Source organism: Stegodyphus dumicola, chromosome 1, assembly GCF_044657685.1.
Source record: "Stegodyphus dumicola isolate Sdum_Otavi_A_Nest chromosome 1, ASM4465768v1".
Lineage (NCBI taxonomy): Eukaryota > Metazoa > Arthropoda > Arachnida > Araneae > Eresidae > Stegodyphus > Stegodyphus dumicola.
The window spans coordinates 61,304,579-61,325,427 of NC_140768.1; the positions used below are offsets into that span (position 1 = coordinate 61,304,579).

Sequence of the window (20,849 nt, forward strand, 5' to 3'; positions counted from 1 at the left end):
TGTTATTTTAGGAATAGCTACAATATTTGCTAGATGGTTTAAATCTATCGACACCTTAATTTCATTTTCTGTTAAGACTGAAGTGCAAAGAGGTAAGGTATGCCATATCTTTTCCTATGGAAATATGTACCTGAATTCTGTAAATGAATTCTTCATTATACCTGAATTCTGTAAATGAATTCTTCATTATACCTGAATTCTGTAAATGAATTCTTCATTATACCTGAATTCTGTAAATGAATGAATGAAACATTTATAACAGCTGATAAAACAAAATATACATATACATTTGTATATACTTTATTTAGCAATATTGATTTTATTTTTACATATCTATAGATAACACTTTACATAAATTTCTTTGAAAGATATATAATATTGGACTAGATGATGTGCATGATTTTGATAATTTACCATTAAAACATAAAATATGTCATAGATATCATGCTTGATTATCTCATATTTGCATTTCTTTGGTTCATCTTGCAAATAATTTCTTTGGTTCATCTTGCAATAATAAAGTGCAGATTATTTCTTTGGTTCATCTTGCAAATAATTGATTAAAAAATATTTTTTGCTGTCTTAACTCCAACCAATGTTCAAAGGCACAAAGATGCTTTTATTTACTTTAAAAATTTTTCATCATGCTTATTTACAGATTTTGATTCATGTATAGGAATTTAGGGAGCTGTGCTCATATATACATGTTTTTTAAAGTACAAAGCTTGTTTATTTGATGTTGTAAATGTCATTGACTGTTGGAAGGGAAGAGAGAGTAATCCGAGTCTCATTTGTAGCACGTGCAGTTTTAAATGGGGATATTATAAATTATTGATATCAGAAATGTAATATGCATTTTCGTTAAAATTTTGTAGGTGAAAAAATTTCCGTAAACGTTGTTTTATATAGAACAACACCTGAAAAGTTACTATTCAGATATGGATTAAACAAAATGGAGTAAATATGATGATTATACAATACACAGATTTAAAACAACTGTTTTCAATTTAAAAATTGGATTTATAATCTTATAAATAACAACCATTGAACTAGACTTTTTTAGACTTCATTAGTGCTGATGAAACAACTGAGAATATTTCAGGAGAAAAATACATGGAAGAACAATACTACATGGCGCCATCTGTCGAATTAATGTCTGGTAGTATATATGATTTATTTTAGTTTAGTTTCTCTCTATCTACATATAGATTCAGATTTATTTTGAGTAAAAGCTTATAAAAGTTTTTTGGGAACTTTTCCATTGCATTTTAAGGCAGTGTAAGAAAAGTAGTTCGTAAATTAGAAAATATGCATTAAGAACACCCTTTTGTCTGGGCCTACGCTGTTTGGATAAGAGAAAAATTTGAAAGAATTCAATAAAAGTTTTTTTCCTCATTGCTGCTTTTAACATAGATTGTATGGTGCAGCTAGATCGAAACCGAAAGTGGAAAAAACAGGTATTACTGTACAAAGTTCAAGATCTATACTCGTCGGGACTCTGGCGATTCGATTTGGGATTTTTCCTCGTATTAGATAATCAGTTTAAATTTAATAAGGTGACCTGTAGAAATTATAAAATTAAAAATATGTAATAGTGGTTTATACAATCATGAAGCATTTATGACCTTAAAAAAACAAAACAAAAACAACAACAACAACAACAACAAAAAAAAAAAAAAAAAAAAAAAAAAAAAAAAAAAAAAAAAAAAAAAAAAACCCACTCAGTATTTCAGTATTTATTTGTTTGCTTTATTAAACATTTCTTTCAATGTAAGTTGTTTAAATTGCTTCGTTTTTTGTGCTAATACGTTTTCTTTAATTCTACCATTTCTTGTTCATTTTTCAACTCTTAAAATTGCATTGTTGAGAATTCTCACTAAATTGTCAATCGAAATTTTTTCGTTCACAACAACCTGTCTGTCACTTTCTTCACTATTGATAGCAGTATTTTCTGAATTTAAAACTATATTACAGATTTCGCCATCCGTTAATTGATTGATGATTGGCCGTTGCCATCTCGCAATGAAAAACTTCTGTTATATCATCTTTATTTATTACCAAATCTCCACATTTATTCACAAATTTCATTAATTGGAAAAATTTGCTTTTTGTTGGCGACCTTCAAATTCGCGGGAAAAAAAAATTACGAAAACCTTCAAATTCGCGGCTGTCATCATAAAACTTAGTTCGCGTCAGCTATACATTATTGACGACTAAAGGCATATTGTTCTGTTAAATTTTGCCTTGCTTCTATCACATGCTGACGAAGTTAAGCTTGAATTATATTAGTTTAGTGATTTATTATAATTATGCCTTTTCCTGGCGCATGCTGAAGACTTATCTGAGTTCCAAATAAATAATTCCCACATACATTTAAGGCTTTCTATAGACATCTTGCGCCCCGGTGCTGTGTCTACGTGTCCTAAATTCTGTGCCAAGCGGCTCTCTAAATTAAAAAAATCTTGCTGCCCCTAAATTTTGAGTCCCAGTGCCTTCCCCAAATTTGAATAATTTTGCCGCCTGGTGTGGCTGCACCAGCTCTTGGGCTCATCTGAATAACAAATCAGTTATTCTGAATTCAAAAAACACTAAATAGAATTTTTTGGCCTGTGCGTAGTATTTACAAAATCTATTTTGTGCATATGGAAGGAAATTTCTGTTAGTTTCTCTTTGTTAACATATTTAGCGTTTCAGAGTTGAGTTAACTGAAGTCTGTAATCATTGCCAAGTAATGACAACATAAAAAGTTACCATGCTCTTTGGTATTCAAATACTTGTTTGTTCCTGATACAAATTATTCAGTAGGTATAAAATTAACCATGTTCCGATGTAGAATATTTCGATTTGAGATGTATGACAAGCAAAAAGGCGGTTACGGAACTAATTATTGATCATACAGATCCTGGGCTTTTGAATTATTGTTTATTTAATGTGGAGTTATTTTATGTAGTGCCGAAGTGCTCAGGTTATTCTTAATACGCGGTCCGTTGTGCCAAGGAGCCTTTTAATCTTTAATCGCTTATTCATCCGATTTTTGCTTTAGTGTTGTAATGTATATAAAAATATAAAATACCGAAAATATTGTAAAATGCAAGGTATAAAAAACGTTACCAAAAGAATATGATTCTCATTTTCATTTTTTCTATCAAAACCTTTTCGAGCTATATGCCTGTTTCTAGATCTTCTATTTTTAACTATTATGTATTTTCTCCTTTCTGCTCGCTTTTTAAGATTTTTGATGAGAAAGAAAATGGTTCCGTAATATATAATCCTTCACCATTAATATATAATCCTTCGTATTCTATAAAATATAATCCTTGGTCTTGGACGCTAACAACCCCATTCTGGTTGACTTTGATCTAGAAGAGCAAACCTTGTAGCATACTAACCTCGACTGGTGCTGAATAGTTTCAAAAATCAGTCGAAGTAATTATCTTATTCCACCTCTTTAAAAAGTATAATAATTTTTATAAAAATCGGTAGTTAATTCGGTTTTTTAATTTTTAGTGTAAAAACCTTGAGCTGCTTATTGCTTTGAAGAACATCTTTCATACGCGGGTTTTATATTTAGGAGTATTTGCATTGAATGTTTAACAACTCATTAATTTCATGTCCATAATAATTTTGGTTTTCCCAGTTCTCTTCATATCCCTTTTCATACTTTTTTTAAAAGTTTTTTTTTTATTTTCATTAACATTAGAATTACCTTCATAAGTTTCCTCGATAATCATTCATCATTTGACAATATTCGAAAGTATTCGTTTATTATCGTTTTTAAATGAATGCAGTTATATGTTCCATAAGAGAATTAAAATGATGCGTTGTGCGATATATTGATAGTGTTTTCAATATATACCATATGAAAATTTCAGTAAAAGTCTTTAGGAAGTTGATATGTTTTCGCATTCTATGTCCCAGATTAGTGGATTGTAATTCTAAGTTTCATCATAGCTTTCTTTCTACTTAAAATTTGACTTTGGCACTTCTTTAAATCAAATTTTTACAGAATTCCAAATATCTGTAGCTACCATGCAAATGTCATTTAAATGAAATTTTTAGTAAATTATAAATCGGAGTTTTCTGCTGAACAGTTTCGTTGAAATCTGTTTTATATAAAGCTGAATGTTTTTATCATATCTATCAAGCTGAAAATTTCAGTTTTAAGCTGTTGGCTACGCCAAAAATGTCAATATTAGTTGGCATAGAGAATAATCAAAATGAGATAAATTCATTTTAAAAAAGACCTGCATGTATATATGTATATATGTAGATGCATTATCTAGAATTAATAGCATTTGATCAGGTTTTTCGAATTTTCATTGCTACACCTAAACTTTAGAAATGAAGTGTTTACTTAACCGATTAATTAAACTTTTGCACTTATCCACTGTTCTAAAAAAATAGGAATTTTTTTCTAGGCTTCTTTATTTTCGATTTACCCTTCAAACAGGCGTTGGGCAGTTTGGAAAATTAAAGTTCAGATAATAGGTTCTCTGTAAAAATTAGAAATTAATCGCTACCGAAAGTGGTGAAGGAGCATTAACTGGGAAGAATAAAAATAACATTAAATGAAATTTTTAAAACAGTCTTCAACATATAAATGTCGGCAATATGATATTGCGTTAAGAATGATATGCTTTTGATTTGTTCCCTGCCCCCCCGAAAAAAAAGATTTTTTTTTGAATTTTCACAGTATTTTTACCTTCTTTAAATTCGGTTTTACTTTGATATTAAATTAAAGCTGTAATCTTACGAAGTTTTTCAGATTTTTAGATTAAATCTACTGGATCATTACCTGCTAACGTATAATTTGTAACAGAAAGGTGCTATACAAAATATCAAGACAAATGGCCCTTTTGGGCTTTGCCATGATTGTATTCCTAACATAATCTAGTTCTTTTTCATTTATAAACTAAAAAAGGTGAAAAAACATTAAAATGAATTATTTTAATGTATATGCCAGAAATATTTCTCAACTGAATAATTAGCATTGATGAAGTCTGTGGCATTCATTCAGTCAAACAATTAGATAAAGTTAGTGAAGCTAAAATAATTACATTGGCATTTGACGTATTTTAAAATTTAGAGCTTTTTTTTTAAAATAATTTTCATTTCCATTAATATTAGAATTACTTTCATACATTTTCGCGATGATCATTCATTATTTGAGCATATTTGAAAGTATTTGTTCATTATGTTTTTTAAATGTATGCAATTTTATGTTCCTTAAAAGAATTAAAATGTTACATTATGCTATATATTGACAGTGCTCAATATGTATATGAAGAGCTTCAATAGCAGTTTTTAGGAGACGGATATGTTTCGCATTCTCTATCCCATAGTGGTGCAAGTCACTGTCGCTTAAACCGGCCATATGATATAGTTCTGTACAGCCATTTCTTTGGAACAATTTCTCATAAATTGGTAGACCTAGTGAAATCAGCCAGTTTGAGAGACTGCTGTAATTGGCTTCGACAACAGGTTCACAACAAGAATCGGCCAGGAAGTCATTTGGAACCTGTGAATAAAATTAAAATGTTGTTTTACTTAAAAAGTATATTTTAGTCAAGTTCTTAAAATACGTGCAATATATTCAAATCAAAGTACAAAAGTAATTTTTTAGCATTTGAATTATACGCATATAGAAGAAACAATGTACTCTTCAGTACTTTCTTTATAATTTATGTTATGTGTCTTATAAATAAGTTAAAAATGCAAAAGCTTTTATTATTATTATTATTACTATTTAGCATTTGAAGAAAACAGAATACAGAGGGGAAGGGAAAACATTTTCCTGGAATTCTGTTTATAATGTTATGCATCTTCAATTACATCATGACATCATCATGCATTTGAATAAACATTAAGGGTTATCAGGTACCGTGGAACTGCATACTGTAGGACTAAATTAATTGTTAATGAAACATTATAATATGGAATTAAGTTTACAGATTTGTGGCAAAGAGAGCTATATTGTAACAAATCTATAAGCTTCTTTTATTTTATTTATTTATTTATTTTTGATTTTTCGGATTCATTAAATTGATTACTCATTTGTTTGTATGTGCAAATAAAGGATCTAAACTTGTATCAATGACATGTCATTAGGTGAATATTGGTAAATGACGTGTAGCTATGAAATCTCTTCGACGCATGCGTTATTTTAGATCTGACTTCAAAACAATATTCAGCATGTTTGGAAACATTAGAAACGAGATTAACAGAATTATAAAACGTAATAACAACAACTGTATTGTTTGCCCATGCGTGGCTATAAATATTAGGATCAAATCGAGTTAGGCTTTTTTAACAATTTAAGAAATGTATCTATTAACGGAAAAAAATGTAATAAAGCGCGATTTTAAACTTAATTATGGTAAACATAATGTAGCAGCACTATGAAGGACTCTTTCGGAATCTGCACAATCTTAAATCTGTGTATAAAATTAATTCCACACTCTCGAAAATTAAGAAGTGACCCTAATGACATTAATAAAATGTTGTATTTTGTTTGAGCTGAAATATTTCTGCATTACCTTTCTTTGGTTAAGTTTTCACTTAGTTACTTAGCTGTAAATAGCATTCTTCGTCACATCATTTAAATAATGGCGACATTCGATGACGCAGATCATTCGGTGATGATGCGAGTCTAGACGTATTGCTAAAAACGAATACCAAATACCACCATTAGATGTCTATTGCCATAATGGACGTTTACATTTCCAGAAAAGTAGTAAAATTTCTCGTTTCCTCATGATACTATGATATCCATTTTATAGAATGATTAATCAAGAGGCGCTTGTAATATGATTACCGCATTCTTTAGCGTTGATAGATTTTTTTTTTTTTTGCAGGGATATACTGCCACCCACTGATGATGGGCTGCCTTTCAGAATTAGCGGCGGTATTCTTGAGATTAGCCAGATACGTTCTGCCGCATGTTGCAGGGAATTTATTTAAAATGCTATGCGCAGAATTTACTGGAAGCACACATCTCGACCTATTTGCATAGAATTTTAACATGTCATCATTTTCACATATCATCATATGTCATTGTATAGCTTCATGGTACTAAAATCTGTTTATCTTTGTTTTCTTTTGTCATGTAAGTCAGTGTAACCTTTTTTTAAATATATCTTATAATAGTGTTTCCATGCAAAATATTTGTTAATGTATTAAATCTGAATGTATTAAATGAAATTTTTTTTTATTTGCAAATTGCAAAAATCGTAAAATGTTAGTGGAGCTAAATTAAGGCCATTAATGTTGTGTCATTAAGAATTCTTTTAACAATTTTTAACGTTAAGAGTCAGAAAGCTTCAATATTGATATTTAAAATCTTTATTTATATCTAAAACAAGAACGTAACTTTTATTGCTCGCTCATTTTTAAGGTCAAAAACTAAGATGTAAATAGGTGATCAGATGCTTCAACCTGTATGGAATAGTTCTGAAGTTTAGTGTAGTGACCTGCGTAAGTACTGAAAGACGTTCTAACTTTATGGAAACGATTTTGATAATTAATTCTTATGCCTAAAGAGCGTATTTGTTGCTGGATTTGTTTCAGTCTGGTAGCCTTGATTCTAGTACTAATTCAATTTTGCTATGAAAGTAAAATTTTTCTTAGCATTGTCAGATCAATTTTATCACTCTCTTCTTGGATCATTTTCCAAAGTTCGTCCAGTGTTCTTGGATACCGTTTCCCCAAGTCTCCATTCGTTCCTTGAAAGCGCAAATGTCCACAGGAGAAGAGGTAGGTAATTTTACAGGTATTTCATTAAATAGGATACATTTTATTCCTGTTTCTGATTTTTTCTTTGCTAAATAAACGGCAATTGACAACTAGAAGCTTTGTTCCTATTCCATATGAAGTTCAACATTACTGGTGGCTTTTCCATATAAAGCTAGAATTTCTTCTTTAAAAATTGGATCTAAAATATTTTGCTGATAGTACAATGAATTAATTACAAACTTTCTTGAGACTTTTTTAAGTTTTGATTTACCGTTACAACAAAATCTTGCACTTATCATGAATCCCTTTGGAAACTTTTCTGTTTATTGACGAAGCTATTTTGTATGGGGTCATTCTCGTCAGCTGAACAATAGGAAACTGATCTTCTTTTATTGCAGTCACTTTAAATATTACCCATGCTTTATCGATTGTAACCACATATTTCCATTTATCAGCAGATAGTTTTCAAAGTGGCTACCTTCGCACACGATAACGAATACGAGAGATCGAATGTAACATCGCTGGAGGAATCTGTTTAACTTCAGATTTTATAGGACCTTTCAAAGTTGACTAATCTTTTGGATTTGTTGTGTATATCTTAGATTTCAGATAATTCCAGAATCAGAAATCGGTGTGAGGTTGGGGATTACGGTGACCACAGAATTGCAAAGGTAAAGGGGATGACTCTTATCTTGAAACGTGGTACGTGCTGAAAATTTGTAATTCTAATAAAAGTTTCTTTTTCTCTCTTCTCTTGTGTTGTAATTGGTCATTTACAATACTCTTCTTTGAAAATGTTTTCTACGCGGGCAATTTTCGTCATACGTGTAAAGTTCCAGTGCCAGTTATGGTTTTACAATATACTGATCAGTTTGCGCGGGAAAAAAAGTAGGTGTTGCCATTCGAAAATTTTGAAATTTTTTCGTTGTAAGCGTAATTGGGAGAGCTCGATTGTTTTAAATCATCACAATCTCGAACGCATATGACTTCAAATAACAATAGCTGAAATTTCATTTCGACTGGTTGAACGGATAGTGCGTTAAGATTTATCATATTAAAAATACCTTTCTTTAAAATGTAACAGCCTCGATTTTTACATGCTTTCACAATTTGTTGACGAGGATATTTTTCTGAGTGCATTTTCTTAACCATCGAGCCATCTATCAATTTTAGGAGCCATTTCCAAAATAAATCTTTTATTCTGCTTGCCAATCAAAACAACAATAGCAGACGATTATATTGAATATTCCAAATCTTTATCTTAAAATGTTAGCTAGAAAATTTTAATGGAAAGTCGTTCCCGTAAAATGCGAATGACCTTCTGTATGTGTCCCGGGTTTTGTAAGTAGTCCTGAGTTATTTTTCTAGTGCCCATCCATATAAAGATGGAGATAATTTTAATGATCTGTGTATAAAGATGGATATAATTTAATAATTGTTTGAATATTTAAATGGGTTTAAAATTAGAAAGAGAATTCAATAACTAAATCATAGGTTCGCATCTACACGAAGCAGGGTGTTTTGTAGTGTGCTGAAAGGCAATAGTCATTTCAATTTTCAATCAGACACTTTATTGAAGCACAAATACATACACGGACACAACATCCAAAATGTTCGTTTCAAAACTCGGCACAAAGCCACATCGATCGATCTGATTCTTATACATTGAAGTTGACGTCGTTGTCCCAGCTTCAGTTCATTTCAGTTCCCAACACTCTTTCCCCGTTGAGACTTGGGGAGAATCTGAAACATATAACAAGTACAACTGAATAAATCTATTTACCGTCCACCCAAGTTTAGTTTTCAAGGCTGTAAGACCTGAATCCAGCGGTTCTCAGTAAGCAATTTTCCCAAAACATCAGCCCCAATCAAAAGGTCAATCTCGCCTTCCTTACAAAAATAATCTGTTAAATCTATTTTATTACGTTTCAATTTCAGATTCTACAATCTACAATTCTACAATATTTCAAAATTCTACAATCAACAATTTTCGTAATAAATCCGCATATATTTTTCTCTGAAAGAAATTCAAAACTGCAAGTATATGACTTTTTTAAATCACTGACTTCAAAAGAAACTATATTATGTTCTTTCGGTTTTGTTTCGCACTCTCAAACAGTGCGTGTGCCCCAGTTTTTTTCTGAAGTGAAGGGACATTCAATAATGTCATCGTTCTTTCGTTTACATAACTACTTGGGCTAGCCGAATCTCACAGAATGCGAGCTTTCCGCTCTTGGCCTCGAGCCTGAACGACTACGCGAAGTGTTTGCAAGTAAACAGTTTCCCTTTTACGGCAATTAGAGAGGAAATTCTCTATTTTACATACATTTGCTTTTCCTTGGTGAGGACACATAACATCAGAAGGGAAATTATTACACTGGGAACATTTAAACTGATTTTTAACATTACAAAATTTGCCTAAATGACCTGCCCTTTTAAAACATAAAAAACATACACCTTTTTTCAACAATACTTGCTTTTTCTCACTTAAAGTAATTTTTCTTGCTTTAAGATATTTTTCGCTAGGGTAAAACTTATCACACAACAAAAAATATAATTATGTCGCTTACCTATATTATAATCAATGCTTATTAAGGCAGAGGCCATTGCGAGTTCACCTTCTTTTGGTTTTCTAGAAACAGAACTTTTACTTTTAAAATTAAAGTGAGAAAACACGCTTCTTACTAATGACACCATTTCTTCACCTTGGATTTCTTGGCGAAGAAAATTCATCAGCTGTTCTAAAGTACGGGAACTCTTAGAATCACTTGACTCGTAATTTCTCCTTCTTTCCCAGGTAAGCAGCACTTCCTCTGGAAGGCAACGTTCCACTAATAGTATTAGAAAATCACTATGCTTTTCTTGCGTTCTTCCTAAGCTCTTCAGAGCTCTCAATTTAGATTTCAATTCGCCATATAAAGCTGCTAAATCGGTCTTAGGTCATGGGGTTTTTCATAACCATGCTTAATAAGTCAGGAACGTAAATTTGGACAAGTAAATCATCTCTTCCAAACCTTTCCTTTAACTGTTCAATGGTCTTCGGATAATTCTCCACTGTAGCCAGCAAAATCTGAATGAGACACTCAGCTTTCGATTTTGGCTCCACAAACTGTACCAAACATTGCAGCTTATCTTCATGAGGTACAAACCTATCCTCATGAATCTTCTGAAATAAGTTCCACAAAGACAAGTATTCTTTTGGATCACCTGAAAATTTCTTAAGCTCAATTTTTGGTAATTTAAATTTTTGTTTCTCATTTTTAGCTGCAAAAGCTTCTTGCAATCGCTTTTCCACTTTACCACAAATTTTTACATGCTTATTCCTGTACATTTCTGCTTCTTCGAAACCATCGGTGTACAATTTCATAACATCTTCAATCTTCAGCAAATTTTCAGCAATTAAAAACTGACAACTTTCAAGTCTCTGGAACTTATCAGTAATTTGAAGCCATAAAAAGGAAATTTCACTTGCATCAATAGCTTCTTTAACCAATTCATTTTCAAAGAAGATTTTAGAAACATGATAAAATTTTAAACAATCGTTGTTTTTATTCAGATTGACAGAAAAACAAAGTGAACACGGACGGTTAGAGGAAAGAAATGCAGTTAATGAATGCAGGATATATGAGATAAAGTATTTAGATTAGTTAATTAAATTCATTTCCGAGTTTTTGCTGCTATGTCATTTATTTTTGTTGCTGAATATGAAATTTTTTGCTTATCAATTTCTCTTCTTAAAGCTCAAGTATTTTATGGTTGAAGAATTAGTACTTAAATGTAGAAGGAAGGCTTAATACATTTCTTGCCCAAAAGAAAATAACTGAAAAACCAATGAGAAATTTATTATCCCAAAAAAGACGACGGTTCCGAATGAGATATTAGTCTGGAAACATCATTTTGCATTGAATTACTATAAACGGCATATCCCTTTTCAAATTGTTGCCACCAAATATTATCGCCCTGTATTATATTTAAAGAAATTAAATAACGAAGAATCTGCATGAATGTATGCATGTTTGTCGTACATCAAATTTTGAATAACGTAGTCCTCCGCCCGGATATGGGCACCTGGAAGCCCGAATTTTGAATTTCGAATTAGTTTTGTAATCTATTTCATATTTTGTAAAACTTTAACGAATTTTGATTAACAAACTCAACGACTTCAAAGCGAGCAGTGGCTACACAGTACGGGGGAAACATTATACCCAGCGTGCGAAATTGTCTATAGGATATTATAAAGATATGCTGTTTTTAAATATTTTGTGATTTTGCTGTTGAGCCGAATGTTATGTGGCGTAAGCGCCAAGTACGTGATATTTAATAAATAAAGTAAACACACAAAACGTTAACAATAAAAAGACAAAAAAGTTTTGTAAACTCATTTTAGTAAGCAAACTGAACATTGATATAATGAACTGAAAAAAGACTGGGAAAAAAGATTCTATGCCAACACTTAGCGTTGCATCGAGAACTCTAAACGTATAGTATATTTAAACATTTTTGTAATTTTGCTGTTGAATTATATATGGCATAAGTGCGAAGAAAATGATGCTTAATAGTAGAGCTAAAAAGACAAAAAAAAGTTTCTAATAGTGAGTGTAACAGCAGTCTGGTAGATTGCGAGCTCAGCGAGAGCGTAAAAAACCTTAACAGACCCTTTTGGGCGACCTTTCAGATACATATATATATATATTGTGTTTTTTTCTGCAAATAATACAGCTGATCTTGTTCTATGAAAATACATATAAATTTAGTTAAAGTTTCGAAATGCTTGAAAAAAAAATAACATAAGCATTATTCCTTATATACACATATATATGTATATGTAACTTTTGTTTGTGAAAAGCCTAGGAACCTTTTCGCATGCAGCTGAACTAATTCCTCCGCATTAGTTATCATCTTTGAGTGCTGCAAATATGGACGTTTTGCCCTTTCATTGTCAAGACTTCTTCAAATGCTATGGCTTAATTTATCAAACAGTTATATCTGTTTTGATAGTTTTATTAATTTTGTCAGTTCCAACAGAACTTCGAGTTTGCCTTCTACATTATAGGTCGCGGAATGAATTTTTCAATTCATTCTATCTAGTTACACACGCAGGTGCGTGAAAAGACCGAATTGGATGTGTTCGAGTTGCTACTTCATTGTATTGAGAGCCATTATTAATAACGTGCATTTCGGAATGTATGCATCCGTCCCTTCTGTTGTAATCCATGCATACTGAATCATTTGCGAATACGAGGTCTATCGTTATGTATTTCTGTTTTTGAGTCTATATGTCCATAAAATCAGGAAATTTTAAAACAAATTATTTGCAAAAGGTACAGAATCTGAATAACTTTTTATTTTCAGTGGATAGCTCAGAATGTACAGCATTTTTAGAGATATAGCAACACGCACTGAAATTTTAGAAGTTTGATTTTGGTATAAACTACGGTTCCGCCGAGACATTTTACATTTAACTTTCGAAGTGAATAAAATGTACAAATATAAGTTGCCATTGCCATTTCGTTCAGTTGATTTTTATTCCATAAGCAGCAGAGAATTGCCTAAAAGACCTGCACTTTATTTTCTTATAAATTAATTTTATTTTATATAAATAATAATTTTATAAATTTATTTTATTACTTATAAATTTAATTGAATAACATAAATTTCACGAGGGCTATCCGTCTAAAGGAAGAGAAAAATTAAGAGAATTTATTATCTATTTATGTAACATATGTCTAAAATCACAAAGACACCCATAAGTGAGCCCATTTGTTGGGGTTGAAATCTAATTCGAAACCACAATTTAGCAGTCTTAGCTATTCAGTCATTGATAGGTGTCGATATTCTTAATACGATTCGCTACTTCTTGAATTATAGAGAATTTGCTATCTTAGTGTGCATAACTTTTACAGTTTTCAGATGTATGGACTCCAGTGGTCGAGTAGTCCAGACCGCTGAATGCTGGTAGTTCAACCTGGTTTGCGTTCGATCCCATTCAAACACATTGGTTGCATGGTTGGTTTTCGTGACCTCCTCATGTGTAACGGGAATACCACCCAGTTTCTCTCAGAAAGTTTTTCATGAAAGCATCTCTTCTCTTAGGCCGATAAACCTTGTGGCTTTACCATACTCAAATAAACTAATCTCAAATGTTTATTCAAAAGATTTTAACTGAACATCTATATTTATATTTCAGTTGGTGAAAAATTGTACAATTTTCTGTGACTGTATCTTTTTGTTCATATTCTTACATCGGTAAAAATTAACAAGGATGATAGTAAAGACTTTTCTAAGTCTGGAAGTCCTTTGCCCATTTTAAGATTTTCTTATGGAAGGTCTTTCTCCCTCTTTTAACTTTGAATACACTCTTAGCTTCTCAGTAATGGTTAAGTTAATACATTATCAACGATAAATTTTCATCTCAAAAATCATATGTAACTTCTGTTTCTTCATTTGTAATAGCATTTACTTTTGGAGGAACAATAGCTATACATAAGTACGACTACTTTAACATTCCTTATTCCCGAACAATTTGAAAAATAATCATCATTCAGTTCGTTATACTATGTAAAAGCTCATTCGGGAGTAGTTTCTAAAGACAGACTAACATTTAGCTACCTGATTAACATTCAGTGTTTTACAAGGTTGTTGCGTTATGTTTTCATTGAATTTATTAAAGTATAAAATGTTAATAAGTGAATGGGAACAACTCATTGGAACAGACTATTATTCCATAGTAAACAATCGAAAGATTCTAATTTCAAGTTATACTCTGTGTTCCTGCATATAGCGCGATGTGTGAAAAGTATTTTAATTTATTCTTTTCAAAGATTGAAAGATCTGAAAAATTTATAAAAAATATGCCTGGCTATAAAACATGCTCTAGTATGTTTTGGGTAATCTTGCAATTTTTTTTTTATTAAAGACGGAATATTTACTAGGAATGGATTAAATCTGCATTTCTTAAATTTGCGAGAGAAAATGTATCTCCCATTAAATGATTAAGTGAAGATAAAAAATCAATACCGCTGGCCTTCCTCTCATTTGTAGTGCGTGGACTCTTTCACGATCTAATGCTTCTGCGACGTCGAAAATGTCTTGCTGAAGTTCGTCTGCATACCTCTGCACCAGTGCAGGAGGGATTCCGCAAAATCCAGTCTGAAAAATATAGTAGAACATGATTATTCTATCTACTTATATTTTATCTACTACTTAACTTTAACCTGTTAACTAATTTGATGTAATGCATTTTTTTCTATATCATGAACAGCGCTAAATTTGCATGATTCGTTACGATTCTGTTTTTCTTGCACTTCAGAAAGAAGATAAATTAATTACTTTCAAACTGAATGATAAATTTTGGCATTACCGACTAATTTCAGCCGTTGATAAATACTCAGTGTTTTGAAATATCGGAGTGATTCTGTTCAGTTGGGCATCTTGCATTTATCAAGTTGAGCAACTGACAAGGTATTCACATGGAACATGAAGATTATGATTTTATAAATAAAAGACACAAAGAAATTTCTTTGGTAAAAGTTTGGACAAAATATTAGAAATGTATATGTATAGTTGTATATAAAGTTTTGGAAGTTAGTTTTAACAAGTTAGTTTTAGAGACTGGGTAGAACTCGAGTAAGCGTACCTTTATTCCTAATAACACATTTCCTTATCTTTGCGTTAATATGGCATCGTTTAACTCTGCTTCATTCTACATGCTGCTTAGTTCCCATGAGCATTCACTAACATATTATCATAAGGAGAAAATGTGGTTGAACTGATAAAATTTTCAGTTAAGAGGGACAAAATATTGCATACTGATATACTGCAGAGTAATGAATAAATACGTGCTGTGATGAACTTCTGACAAAAATTATAAAGGTACTTATCTAAGAAGCTGAAATAACGACTCCCTTATACATAATTATAAAATTTAAAACTATCTAACATTTGAAGGAATTGATTTTTATCCATCTTAACACAGCAAGAATACAATGAAAAGCATCGAAGAATTATTAACAAAGCACAACATATCTCAGTAAGGATACTGACGTGGTTAGTTTGTGATTCTTCGTACATTTTGTTAAAAAATATTATTTTGTTAAAAAATATCAACCTTTATGAGAGTCTCCTGTCTACAGGATCAACAGGAACTGAAAATTAGATTTCTGATTCTGTAGGCGAGCATACCTCTCTATTAAGTACATTCCAGTACTAGAAAACGTATAAGCGGTTATGAAAAGAAGGTGGAAGACCTTAATATAATCGAACGGTTTTGTATGGATCTTTATGTCAAAATTCGTAATTTCTGAAACTTTAAAGGAAACAAATATATATAAATAAATATGGTATTAAATTTATACCGATCAGAACTTTTGGAAAATTAATAACTGTAAAAACTTAAAAATGGAAAGCTTGTAAATGATGATCATTATTAGCTGGCTGATAATATATAGATAACTGGATGTTTATATGTGTTACGACTATATAGATAATTGGATAATAATATATAGATGATTGACGTTTATAATTTCAAAATTTTCGCGATAAGCATAATCTTCTCTGAAATAAACGATTACGCTTCGAAAGAAATCAATCAGCATATTCATATCTATTTTTCAAATATACTACAGCAGAAAAATAGAATGATTAAAATTTCAAGGGACTTTGAAATACAAAAACGTACAGAAATCAGTTTCCTTAGCATCCGCCTCTGGCAAGACTAGTAGCCTGTTATACAAGAGGTAAAGGGAGTTTAATACTTTGTCTATTGTAGTTTATGCGGCTTCAGTCGCACTAGCTTCGAATGTTGCCATGCTAGTTTTTCTGCTACTATTAACCAGACGTTTTCAGTTGGTAAAAGATCTAGAGAACGCTCTGGCCAAAGCAGGAACAGACACCCTGTGTGTTGAATAAGCGTATGACAGCGTGGTCAATATCGTGCCATACCTAAAGCCACGGCAATATACGGTTTCATATTATTTTGTAATACTGAATGAGAGAGGCCCGGAAGATACGGTACAGCTACGGGCATTAAAACCTCTGTAATGTGACGGTAGTAGGTCAAAATACTGGACATATTGGCTAAAAGTGAATCGATTGAGGATCCAGTGGTACTTCCAACTATCACTTCGGGTACTGGGCCAACATGACGATGATAAACGGCAGGAATGCATCCAAATTTCGTTCCCCTTGTCGCCTAGACATTAAGCCACTAGTGCGTCGTTGAAAATACATGAGGGCTGATCTTGTATTGTAGCGTCAAGGGAAACCGTATCAGAGGTCACTTTACTAACAATCTCTGGTGTTAAAGAGACGTCGTCGGCACACACATGCGGGATGCTTGTTGCTGTGCAACATACACAGTTTCTTGACTTAATGTATGCAATGTGGCTAAAAGAAATCTAACTGAGATGCGAACAAGATTTTTTCCATCTAGGTATTGGAAAGAAGGGAGCAGGTCGTTGAGATCTTACACTTCGCTGTATGAGATTTTCATGGACCGTTTGACTGCAAATTCTTATGATAGTCACTGGATCTTGATGAACACAAAAAGAAGCTCGGTGTAATAATACATGGTCCCAGTAGGCTATATTGCTCGGAGGAATTCGTGCTGGCATGAGTTCCTTCTTCTTACAAGAGGCATAACACGACTTCCAACACAAGAAACAAGCAATCGCAATTTCCGAATGAAAAATCCGCATTTCAATTTGACTTTTTAATACAGCTTTGGGGTAACATTATTCTTGCGTATAATATACAAATGCTGTGAAAGTTAAACATTTGCGTATCCAACATGTAAATGTCAGATTTGTTGTACGCTTTCTTCACGGTATAATAACTTTAATGGCCAGCATCATATTATGGCAATCTTAAATATAGTAATACTATCAGATAAAACACGCCTTCTAGCATATATTTTTTTTAAATTCTGGAAGAAATTTGCGGCTTTGGCCATGAGAGTGCAAATGTAGTAAAACAATATTAAAATCATTTGCATTTATACTTATACATCACTATTTACATTCTGATCTTAAAATAACCAAATTTTATTTTTTTGTTTAACGAATTCTGAGCTGATGAAATATATCTTTATTTATCTTTGTAACAAGAAATTTTTGAAAGGAAAATGGAATATATTTTTATAAATAACTGCAAGTGACGTTTCCACTGTGTGGATTATTTTAAAAAACTGTTAATTGTACTATAAATTTAACAATGAAGATTTATTTAAAGAATTGGCTTTAAAGCCTAGAAGACGCTCTACAAATTGTAGACGTTGTTTATTTGTCTTAGGCTCGGATACACCTTTTTTGATGTAATATTGGCTACGCCTGTTTCTAAAAGCAAGTTACGGTTATGCTTGGACTGATTTAATATGGTTAATATTTGGATAATATGGTTATTGTCTAAAATATATAGCTTCATATTTGAAAGAAATTTAAGTTACATTTCAATCGAGTTGAAAGGCGAGGTTTAAAATGTTATTGCGCAAGATATTTTTATTATAAATATACTTTTCTGCGTGCTGGGTGCTATTCTTAGCATTTCACACAGCGAGTAAGCGCTCAAAAGTACGTTATTAAGATTTTTCAGACTATTGGAAATATTGAATGAAAGCGGTATCTTTGATGTCTGTGCTTTCTGCAGTACAAATGAAAATTTGAACTTGGATTTTTGTATCAGTGGGAGCAAAAGAGTAAAAAATGTGTGATTGGGTGGTGTATGGAGAAAATATTGGTTTTCAGGTTATATTAACTTTCCGATTTGTGAAATGAATATTAAATTCGTAGAACAAAAAAATTGTGTATATGATTTTAAGTGGACTTGTAGAGCGACACATGGGGAATATAAACGTCGAATTAAAAGCTTTCCGAAAGGATTCAGGGTTTGCAAAGAGTAAATTGAGCATATGTGGAATTTTGCGAGTTAGGCATATGTGATAGGGTAAGTGCGGGGAAAATTAGAAGAGTTATGCTTGAAAAAGTGAGTAGAGTGTGTGTGTTTGAAGTGTGTTACATAGTTATGTTTGAAAGAGAGTGTGATGTTGGATGGGGGGAGGAGGGTAGGATTGGGGAAACTGATAAAAGGAAATCTGGTAAATAAAAGTATCAAAGAGAGAGAGAGAAAGTTAAAAAGAATGAGTGTTTGTTCAGCTTGAGAAAGGGAAGGATAAGTTTATGTTTAGAGGGGTTGAAAAGGAGTGGCGCCGAGTCATTGTTATAAATAATTAAAGACAATATTCTGCCCGAAATCATTTATGATTTCCGACTGGTGCAAAGCGTTCGATTGCCTCAAGATCGAAACATTTAAGCATTAGCATTTGAAAGAAGAAAACACTTCTATGATCCGGAGACAGATATATTCTACAAAGTCGAGGACTGAAGGTAAGTTTCATTTATTGTTATTGGATAAACAGAAATATTGGGTGCAAGTTAAATTTGGCGATTTCATTGCTGGATAATGATTTTATTCTGGTAATCTGAACTTCATTATCAGATCATTATTCTGAAACCTTGTTTCATTTATTTTTTTTTTCAACTCGAATCATTATAGGTGTGGGATATTTCTGTCTCTCTTTCTTAACTAAAAAAAATATTATACTTATTTTCAGCAAAATCAAAGCCTAATTGTTATAAGTGTAAATTAAACTAAAAAAAATTAATGTTAATTTACAATAATAAAGAATTGAATTTTGCTATTTTTAATAGAAAACAGTTTTTCCTCATTGTGAATCTGTGCAGTCCTTCATAATAACATCAAGTTTTTTATACGAACTGAAAGTATGAAAAAGTGCAGATTCATACGGTGATGTTAGAATGCCTAAATTATTGTTCTCATAGTGATAATTAGTGTATACATCACTCTAGTGCAACTCCGCAGGAATCTCCCATTGGATTAATACGAGATTACTTGTGCATTAATTATATATGTTCATCGACGTCTTCTTTAACTATCTAGAAGTTGAAGTAATATACTTCAAAAATAAACATGTATCCTAATTGTAATGAATTATTTCTTGTCTTATACTTATTTTGTGATATTTTGCATTAATTATAAGAGAATACAGTTATTGATCATATTGGTTACGAATTTCGTATTTAGATAGCTAATGCTAGTAGAATTATAATTAAAAGTATTTCTCCATGCAATAAAGCCCGAGACGAGTTTTAAGAAAAAGCTATGCCGGAAAAAAAACCTGGAGCACGTGCATTTAACGTTGAATAAATGTTTATCTCGATAATTAATATTTAATTTGAATAAATTTAATTGACTACTATGTTAGCTGTAACCGTAATTCTACTCTTTTGCTTTCCAGAAATCTCGAGAAGCAAAGAAATTACCAGAAATTTCTCGCGACCGATTAAAAGCTATAATAAACCGGAGAGAGACATCTCAGCTCAGTTGCTAGTTACTGTTATCGCGATTTGTTTTAGTTCCGCTCGAACGGAGATATCTGAATTAGCTTTCTCATTGAACTGCGTTGTATTTTAGCATTTTTAGTAGTTTAAAGTAAAGCTACCGGTTGTATTGCGTTTACTCATTATCTTTAGTGTCTGTTATTGTGAACACTTGTAAGAATAACTCCGAAGAAAATTATAGCGTTTTGTTATATTTCTTGTGATAAGAATAAAATTTATCGGATTAACTTTTTATCGGATTTATGCATTCAATCTATTAGGAACCGGTACGCACATAACAATATGCAAGGGAACAGATCATCTCCTATTGTGGCATTGAAAATGTTGGCGGGCATTCCTCCACTTGATCTATAAGTGGAGAGAATCCTTACTAGTAAGGCCTCTGTGTCTTGAAGAGAATGTAACCCTGAGGCAGAAATCATTCAATCACACACACTATGAGATGCGTCATCTGATCATGCTGGGTCACCCGCCCGAGTCGGACTTAACACACACAGTGCACTTACAGTACATCCCATCCAAAGATAAAGCCAAGGAAGAGAAGTGATGAAAACTTGGAAAGGACGCCTACGAAAATTTCTGGGTGCGATATTTCAAGGAAAATATGCATCTTGACAGCTATCGAATCCAATTTAGCGATGTCTCTACTTGACATCTGTACGTAAGGACAAAACAAAAAACTCTTTTTCCCAAAACGAATTATAA

The 20,849-nt window shown here is 31.9% G+C and overlaps 1 protein-coding gene across 1 annotated transcript in view; it reads right to left on the bottom strand.

Moving 5' to 3' along the window:
- Window positions 1-284: 284 nt before the first annotated feature.
- Window positions 285-20,849, bottom strand: part of LOC118191029 (SAM and SH3 domain-containing protein 1-like) — an 810,623-nt gene continuing 790,058 nt past the window's right edge. The window contains exons 15-16 of the mRNA XM_085815408.1: window positions 14,749-14,880; window positions 285-5,518 (exon numbers count right to left, since the gene is read on the bottom strand). Of these exons, the coding sequence (XP_085671534.1) occupies window positions 5,249-5,518; window positions 14,749-14,880 (402 nt within the window). The 3' untranslated portion in view covers window positions 285-5,248. The remainder of the gene's footprint in view (window positions 5,519-14,748; window positions 14,881-20,849) is intronic.